This window comes from Hydra vulgaris, chromosome 04 (assembly GCF_038396675.1).
Source record: "Hydra vulgaris chromosome 04, alternate assembly HydraT2T_AEP".
Classification (NCBI taxonomy): domain Eukaryota; kingdom Metazoa; phylum Cnidaria; class Hydrozoa; order Anthoathecata; family Hydridae; genus Hydra; species Hydra vulgaris.
In genome coordinates this window covers 17,025,001-17,035,000 of record NC_088923.1, presented here as the reverse complement: position 1 = coordinate 17,035,000, position 10,000 = coordinate 17,025,001, and the positions used below count along the sequence as shown (strand labels likewise).

At 27.9% G+C, this 10,000-nt stretch overlaps 1 protein-coding gene across 17 annotated transcripts in view; it reads left to right on the top strand.

Annotated features, from left to right (window-relative positions):
* LOC100197752 (adhesive plaque matrix protein 2) overlaps positions 1 to 10,000 on the top strand; it is a 65,953-nt gene that overhangs the window by 51,364 nt on the left and 4,589 nt on the right. For 9 of the 17 annotated variants that reach the window (XM_065795636.1, XM_065795638.1, XM_065795628.1 and 6 more), the window contains 2 exons: positions 106 to 382; positions 4,437 to 4,541. In XM_065795636.1, coding sequence (XP_065651708.1) covers positions 106 to 350 — 245 coding nt within the window. In that variant the 3' untranslated portion in view covers positions 351 to 382; positions 4,437 to 4,541. Of the gene's footprint in view, positions 1 to 105; positions 383 to 4,436; positions 4,542 to 10,000 lie in introns of those variants that run through there. The other 8 variants (XM_065795637.1, XM_065795639.1, XM_065795631.1 and 5 more) reach the window with 3 other exon arrangements.

Genomic DNA, 10,000 nt, shown 5'->3' with positions numbered 1-10,000 from the left:
AATAAATTTAATTGAAAAACAAGTTAACTCTAAATTATTGTTTTGTTTTATTTGTTATTCACAAGAAATAGTTTTTGCCGAAGAAAAATTAAAATATTTTTTTAGCAGCTGCTCTGGATGATGATGGAGATGATGATGACTCATCTGATCGAATCGACAAAACTGTTCATCCTACACCAACATTTGTTTCACCTTTGCTAATAACACGCCAGACTGTTCCTATGCAAACACGAAAAAAACAAGAGACAACTAAAGTAAAAACTCTAACTTCAACATCAAACACTGTAACTGATGGGTACGGTCCCCCTGGAGGTCCAGTTGCATCTCAATCTAGTGACACGTCATCTTAATATAAAGAAGATGTTTCAAGATGACAATTAACGTGAGCTTTTAAGTATTTAAATTATTTATTTTTAAACAACATATTGTTCAAAAAAGTTAAATATTAATTATTTATTTTTTAAAATTAAAATAATTAAAAAATAGTATATAATATATAGTACTATATATAATATATTTACTTATCTAATATTTATTTAATATATTATTACTAATAATATATTTACTTATCTAATATACACTTACTGTTTGTACTTTTTTTGGTTCTATTTGTTTAATATACATTTTATTTGATTTAAAAGATTTTATGTTTTTTCGATTGTGATATTTATAGACTCTCTTGTAGTCAACGTTTATTTTGTACTACGCAGTTTTTAAAGGGTTTGTACACGCAGTTTTTAATCGGTTTGTATTGCGTAGTTTTTAAAGGCTTTGTACACGTAGTTTTTAAAGTTTTTAAACATATTTGAAACTAATTATCGAAATACGCTAGCTATTTTTATCTAGACAACGCAACTTTCTAATATAAAAGTTGTCTTTACTCGATTTTTGGGAAAATGTGTGAGCAGTTGTACCATCTCTCTGAAATCCCGTTTGTTACTTGGTTGTCTCATTTTTGAGCAGCTGGAAAACCTTTTTTGATATGAACTTCGTGGTTTATTGTTCCTTTGTCCAAGTTCTTTCTCCAAATTTTTTTTCATAGCCAACTATTAACATAAATTCTTTCTTGTATATTTCAAGTTCCAAGTTAAGCGGTTATTTGATTTCGCTGTTGTCAAAAAGAGGTCATTGTAATTAATAAGTAATTTTCTTCCACGTGCAATCTTTGATTGGTTGGATTTTGAGAGCAGCGGCCTTGTTTAACAAGGTAAAAATATCAAAGAATATTTCAGAGAAAATACATTGAAAGTTTTTTCAAGTCAATTTATCTGCCAATTTTGTAATAATTATATTAATTTTGTAATAATTATTTTAATTTTGAAAAATTTTGAAATCATTGGTAATAGTTTTAATGGTCTTTAGCGGTAAAAATATTTTTTTTAAAAGGTGCTTAAATGTTTTTGCTAGCAATCAACATGAGATGACCAGCAACAAAATATTTTTGGCCAAGATTGCATAATCAGTCTTGATCTATCTAAATAATCTGTTTAAATTATTGTGTATTCATACTAATATTTTTATTATCGAGTAATCGTGATGATACTTTAAATAAAAAGCTTTTTATGTTTCATAAGAAAGAATTCGATAAAAGCTTAATAATTATAAGCTTATATATTTTAAATTAAAAGTATGTGCAACTATATAAGTTTGATTAACATTCAGATTCTTTGAAATTAATATTGAAAAAACTTTTTTCTTGCTTTTTTACTTGCACTGTTATTATTATGTCATCTCACGACAGAGTTGTATTTAATTCATTTTCAACGTATATGTCCGATTCACGCTCATGTTCTTCAGTGGTCCTACAATCATTTTTTTTAAATCAATTTTAATTTACTTAAAGGTCAATCACCTTCTGCGACAGGGGTGGCGTTGCATTAATAAATTGATTACAATCAATGTAAGCTTGGGTATTATTAAATTAGCTCACCTTCTGCGACAGGGGTGGCGCTGTATTAAATAATTGATTACTATCAATGATAGCTTGGGTATTATTAATTAGCTTTTGACAGCCAACTTACATTTAGGGATTATCCTTTTCCGGAATTCCGGATATTTTTTTCAAATTTAGGTTTTTCCGGATATCCAAAACATTTTCTGTACATACAAGTTTTGGTATAAATTTTTGTTATACATTTTTTTTTAAGCTTTTTCACTCATCACTTACAGAAAAGAAAAGAAAAGTTTGAAATAAAAATTAGAAACAACTCAGCTAAAAGCAAAATTAAGAGGAAATAAGGGAATATATATTCTGGATATTTTATCCGAACAAATTTTTAAAATATGATTTGAATGTTCTATGCACATTACTTTACACTTCTTGACATAAATATTCACGCGGCAGTTGTGCGACCAATTTACAGCCCTGTCGATATCCGCTAGCAGCTTTTCATAATCAGAGGAAAATTGATTGACATCGATAACTCATGTGATGTTGCCATCATCAGCGTATAATTTGGTATGATTATAAATTTAATCTGGTAAGTCGTTCATGAAGAACAAAAATAACAGTGATGTAAGAATTGATCCTTGAGGGACGCCACTTGTCACCCATTCCCTCTCGGACGTTTGTTCTCCAATTATTGCTCATTGTTGTCTATTAGCTAGTGATACCGGTGATCTAGTTTAATAGCTGGCCTCAAATGCCATACGTATGAATCTTATCAAGAAGTCGTTAAGTGACACTGTGTTGAATGCTTTGGCAAAGTAAAAATTATATAAACTAGATGTCCACGGTAGACTGATTCCTTTAAAATTTTACGAGATTCAATCAGGGTTGTAAGGCAATCTTTGTGATGTATAAATGTTGAGATTTTAAATGTAATTAATATTTAATGTTGAGACTTTGATATTAGATTGTGCACAGTATTTCATAATCCTATTTGTGATAGTTATCTCCGCTACCTTGCACGGTATAGGTGAGAGAGACCAGCTCGTAGTTATAAGTCTTGACTTTGATTCCTTTCTTGTGGGTAAGCGTGAAATTTGATTTGCTTTAAAATTTTAACTCTCATTAAGTCATTAAACCTCATCAAATAAAGTTTATTAAGTTTATCTAAAATTGTGAATAAATTTTCTTTCAGAACAATTATTTAAGTATTTATAAGATTTTTTTCTGAAACAACCTCACAAATCTTATTTTTAACAATAAAATGTTTTGTTTGGATAAGATCTAGTGTCTATTTCAATGTCATCAATATAAAAAACAAGTCAAATTATTTTTTTTTTTTAGTTTGGTTCCCTTCAACCTATAAAAGAGATAAGTTTTTTAAAAACTATAGCAAAGTTGGTTGCTATGCACATCACTGAGTAAATTTATTTTATACCTCATCAATAAAAATTAATTTTTTTACTTTTTTGTAATTAAAATCTCATTAAGTTTTTTTTGTTTTGTGTCTTCTGGCGCCCGGGGCACGCATGCCCCTTTTTCCTTTTCCTTTTGGCGGCCTTGGTGACAATAGTAATTTTAAAATGTGCATTGCCATTTGAGTTAATTATGATAATTGGATTTTGTTATAGGTTACCTTTGATTGCAATGCCGCCAAAAACAATTTAGTAAATATTATGATAATTGTTGAAATAAGGTTGCTGTCTTATATATTGTTATGTTGTGCTAACCTGTTAAAATTTATGTTTACTAAATTTATGTCAGTCGAGTTTGTATCGGCTAGATGCTACTTTTTTAATAAAAGTTTCAACTCGTGTTAAATTTTCTGCTATCGATTCAAGGCGGAATGACAGTATTTGTGATTTAGCATAATTTGATGCATCAGTAAAAGAAATATCAAAAAATAAAAGGAAGTTTTGTTTATCCCAAGCAAATAGAACTATTTCAGAACAATTTTCTAACGCACGCTTAAAAATCGTTGATAACGTTGAAGATACAAAAAAATAGTTTATGCAGTGTTAAAAAATATCCGAAGCAAATCCGAAGTAAAAATAATCCGTTATAAAAATATCCGAACTAAAAAATCTGATTATACAAAAAATGCAAACTATTACATCTAATCAATTAGTTGTTGTCATGGAACTAATCAATTAGTTGTTGTCATGGAATTAATCAATTAGTTGTTGTCAACTAATTGATTAGTTTCAACTAAGAGCGAATCAAATTGAAACTTTCAAACTTCAATATTAGCAATTGGTTAATAATTTTTTTTAAAAGTAGAAAGAAAAAAAGTTCTTTTTTCAAAAGATATACTTTAGTGCGTTTAAAAAGGTGTTCATGTCAAATTAAATTATAGAAATGATAAAATAATAACAAATGAAAAAGAGAAGAAAAATTATTTAACTAACCTCATTTTTAATATATTACGAATATATAATATTTCTTAACAAATACTGAATTTTGTTTCATAGTTAACATCCTATTATATAATTACAATTTTCAGTTAACTGACTATCCTTATATATTGTTTTTTAACATTCTTTTTCAGGTATTTCCACTAATTTTTACCAGACGATTTATTAAAGAAAATTTATTTAGACAAAGAAAAATTTGTAACTTCATAATTTTTTTGATAAGACGAACAGTATCTTTATTGCTGCATTTTTTATTTATTTATAAACTGTTATATATATTTGAATAAACACTCCACTTTGTGTTGTAAATTTGTGTTGAAGATCAAATTACTTATAACTAAAGTTAATTCCCGGTAAGTCGAACACCGGTTAACTTGAACTTTTATTATCGTTTGCGAACATTTGGTCGCTTAAATTCGTCTAATTGATTACTTTTAAACAGTGGGGTACGACTCGGCGAAATTTGCATTAAATTCTTGTAATTGCCGACGCAAAGGCTTCTGGGATGTGTAGTACAGCCAGATTGTAAACATAAACAACGAAATACAAATAAAAAAATACAATATATACTTTGCTATTGCATGATTCAGTTGATTTTTATATATTTTTCCTTTCAATTATTTTAAGTTGTCAAACTATAGTATAGAATAATAAACAATGTCTGCTGGTTTTTGCGCAGCTCCTAATTGTCAACATAAACGAGGAAAAAATGTTGATAAAAGTGTGTCATTTTTTCGCTTTCCAAAAGAAAAAAATAGGTTAGCATCTATTTTATTATTAATATATATATATATATATATATATATATATATATATATATATATATATATATATATATATATATATATATATATATATATATATATATATATATATATATATATATATATATATATATATATATATATATATGTAATTAGTATATATATGATATATATACTCATTATATTATATAAATATATGTATGCATAATTTTTTATTTCAGATGTAAGCAGTGGGTTATCAATTGCCGTCGCCAAGATCTCGACAAGAAAACTTCATTAGAACTAAATAAATCATATGCTCTATGCAGTGAACATTTTGAACCAACACAATATTACCCAACAAATATTGGTGGCAAAAGAGCAATTTTAACAGCAATTCCAACCCTTTTTGATGTACCAAATCCTCCTCACAAAATTTCTATTAAAAGAAAAGCACCTTCAGAAAGATTTCTTCAGTCACACAAAAAAACTAAATCAATTTCAAGTGAGCAGTCTGTAAAGTTACCAGTTTTTTCTAGTACAAACACTACCAACTCAGAAGAATTAAAATTAAATGATAAAGCTAAAAAACAGATGTTGAATTTTCAAAAAGTAATCAACTTAAATCGTGTTAAAAATTATCGCTTAAACAAAAAACTATTATTTTTAAAAACACATAATAAAAAATGCAATGGATCTATTGAACATATTTGTGATCTTGCAAAGAAATACCTTTCTGAAAACCAGATTAAATTTTTTGAGAGTCAACTTAGAATGAACAAGCGAACAAAGCATGGAAAAAGGTGGACAACACATGACAAACTAGTTTCTCTAGGCATCTTGTATCATAGTCCACAGGCATTTCGTATTTTGAGGCAATTTTTTACTTTGCCAAGTAAGACAACTCTTCTTGTTTTTTTGTCAAAAGCGTTTGGAAACCTACAGCCTGGATTTTCTGCAAAGGTTTTTGCTTTACTCAAAATGCGAGTCAATTATATGAATGTCAATGAACGCAACTGTTGTCTTTTATTTGACGAGATGTCTCTCAAACAGCATATAAACTATGAAAGAGATCTTGACCACATTATTGGTATTGATGAAAATGGGAAACCATTAAATCATGTTTTAGTTGTAATGGTTCGGGGTATTGCAACAAAGTGGAAGCAGCCAATTGCATACTTTTATAGCAACAACTCAGTTCAATCAGTTAAATTATCACAAATAATATTAGAAGCTATTGACAAACTGACTTCAATTGGACTACATGTATGAGCTGTCGTTTGTGACCAAAGTACTTCAAATATTTCAGCTTTGAAGTTACTAGGGTTCCTTAAAACAAGACCGTATATATTGCCTTCCACAATTCAAACAAATGTATACGTAATATTTGACCCTCCACACTTGATAAAAAGTCTTCGAAATAATTTAAGTAGACATGATATATCTACAAATGGAAAAATTGTATCATGGAAATACTTGCAGTCTTTTTACAATATAGACAAGCAAAATCCAGTTCGACTTGCTCCAAAGTTGACAGACAGCCACCTTGAACCTGGATCTTTACTATCTATGAGAGTAAAATTGGCAACACAAGTTTTCAGTCACCAAGTTTCAGCAGCTATGTCCCTATGTATAATCACAAAGCTTTTGCCACCGGATGCTTTGGCAACATGTGAATTCATTTAAAAAATTGACACTCTTTTTGATATAATGAACTCTAGAAAATTAAAAGCAGATAAACCAGCTAGGTGTGCATTAACTGAAGGAGAGACTATGAAAACCTTGGAAGATATTAAAAATTGGATTTCTACATGGCATTATGAAAATGCTAGAAGTCAGATTAGTATTTCCAGTCACTGGGGACTTATAACAACAATAAACAACATTATGACATTGTCCAGAAAGTTGCTTGGTGAAGGTTTTCATTTTGTTTGCACATCACATTTCAATCAGGACTGTTTAGAGAACTTTTTTTCAATTATACGTAGTAAAGGTGGTTGGAATGACAGGCCAACAGCCAAACAATTTAAATCTGCATACCAAAATGTTTTACTACTTACTTCTGTTGAACAAACAAAGTCTAATACAAATTGTCTTTCAGAATCTGATTTCACTTCAGCAATATCATTAGAATCATGTCTTAATTTAGTAAATGTACAAATTAATGTAGCGAATAACTCATTATTTAATGAAACAAAGTTAACTCACGTAGGCATTGTAAAACCTTTGATACTAATAAAGGATTTGAAATTAAAAATATGTTCTGAAACTGTAGAACAGGGTTTATGTTCTCTAACTGGTTGGCTAATTAAAAAAGTTTCTTTATGTCAATTATGTAAAAATACTTTATCTCAGCCATCTGCTGAAATCTGTGGTAATTTTGATGAATTTGTTTATGCTAAGAAATATAACACAAAAAATCATTCAGTAGAACCAAGTTCTTGTTTACGTGAGGTTGTGAGAGTAATGGAAGCCATTTTCACTAAGAACATTAATAAAATAATTGTATGCAAAAATATAGCTGGAACTATCATTAAAGCTATCAAGAAAGACTGCAATTTCGTTTTTTTATACAACCTTCATCCAAAACATGCATCACATTTGGAGAGAAAACTGATACACTATTTTGTTGATATTCGAATTTATTACTTCATTAAATTTTACAATCGTGATATAGCTCCACGTTATAAAAAATGCTCTAAAAAAATGGCTCGTATTACTCATAAATAGTAAAAGATTATATTTAGTTAAAAAATGTGTATTTATTTATAATGTACTGAATTGAAATTATAAATTCTAATATCCTTAAAATTTTTTATATTATATATAAGATTAGGAAAATAAAAATAAAAAAATATATACATAAAAGTATAAAAAAAACAATATTGAAAACATATCAAAACTAGAAGGAACATTTGAGTTGTTTTATACTAACAGAGCTCAATAAACAATTCATACAGCAGTTGTATAATTTTAGGCTACTAAATAAAATGTCTAAATATTGAAACATTTACAAAACTATAGTATAGTCTCATTGTAGGGCTGTTAAAAATTTTTTTTTATGTTTAGATGAAACCCTGATTGCTGTCTACCATACAGTTATATTATAAACCTTCTAGCATACTGCAGAGGGTAGTTAAGAATTGAAACGTACATATATTGAAAAAAAATAATTCATATAACTAATACGTTTACTTCGTTAAACATTTGTAATAATGTTACATTGTTTAAATGATTGTTACAATTATTTTTACATCGTTTGTAAACAGTGTAGCAATATAACATTTTGAAAAAGCTGTAATATATAATTATAAATTACCATGGCATCTAATTTATGTCATTTAATGTTTGTATTTTTGTTATACTTTGAACATTAAAAATAAAATTGAATGTTATTTTTTATTGCTCAAAATATAACAAAAATACAAGCTTTAGTTGCTATAAAAAGCTTTAAACTAACATATTCCAGCGTTTTCAAAATAAACCATTTAGTTTAAAAGTAACAAAAAGATTGTTACTACATCTTATTAAAGCTTTATTTTTAAAAATAAGTCAAACCATCTTTACAAAGGCATTATTCTGTCAAAACGTTTATACATACTTATTATTGTTTACAAATCTGGCTGTACTAGACATCCCAGAATCCCCGTTCGCGGAATTACAAGAAATCGAGCAAGTCGTACACCACTGCTTTTAAAGTTCTCCGGTTAAGTCGAACCTCGGATAATTCGAACTTCATTAAGCCGAACCATTTTAGATAACTCGAACTTTTTGTATGGGATTTAAATAAATTAACATTAACAGTTAAATTAACATAAATTAACAGTTAAATTTTTTATTAAAAGAAAAGAAGTCATTCCCAGTGACGGTTCCAGGAAATTTTAGTGGAGTGGGGGAGGGGGAGGTTATGTTTGTATGTTATGGAGGTATGTGATACAAAATACAAAAATTTTTGTATTTTGTATCACAATCTAGGGAGGGGGGGAAGGGGTATGCATAGTGGATCCGTCACTAGTCATTCCATATAAAACATCAGTAACTGTAGCCAAATAATTTCTTTATTTTTTCGTTGTACCTAAATCTGAATAGAATAGATCATTATCAGACGTAAAATTAATTCTATAATAAAAGGTAAATCATGAAAAAACCGTTTTTAAAAAAAATTACTTTATAGTTTAATGAATTCTTCATTAAAATCAGCTACTTTTTAGACGCAATTTTATTACAAAATAATAAGGAAGTCATTGTGTCAGTAAACGCTCTCGAATGTTGTCTTTTGAACGTACAGCGTGAATAGAATCCGTAACTACTTTCATTGAAACATTAGTATAATGATGTAAATTTAGTGTATATACTTAATTTTAATAAAAAAGTAATAAATAATAATGGTGATTATTAATAGTAATAATTTACATATTTATAATAATTATTATATTATAATGACAATTGTAATGATATTTATAATAAATATTTGAAAATGCATTTAAATTCTCTAAGAACAAGAGTGCTAAATTAAAATCGATTTAGACCGCTTAACAGCAGGATTACCTTTCGGTATTTTTAGCTGAAGTGTTTTTAAACACTTTAACTCTAGACCGAACACTTGTAAAGGGTATTTAAGGCATGAAGAGTCTTAGTTTACTTTAGATAAATTGTAGGTTTAGTGTATCTTTCGGTTGCGTTACACAATATGAAGATTGTTTTAAATTGATTTGTAGCGCTATTTATAGGAATTTATAACATTTTACCTGGGTTTTGAAATAATCTGTTTTTAAGGGTTTCAGAATTTTATTATTTTATTTGTTTATTTGAAAATTTGTTCCAAAATGTTAAGTGTTAGTTTAAAAAATAAGTGTTTTTGTAAAATTTCTAGTTGTATTTAAATGTTTCACGATATTAACTGTAAGTATGTAAAAAATAAAGTGTTTTTATTTGTACTTTCTCCCTGTCTTCAT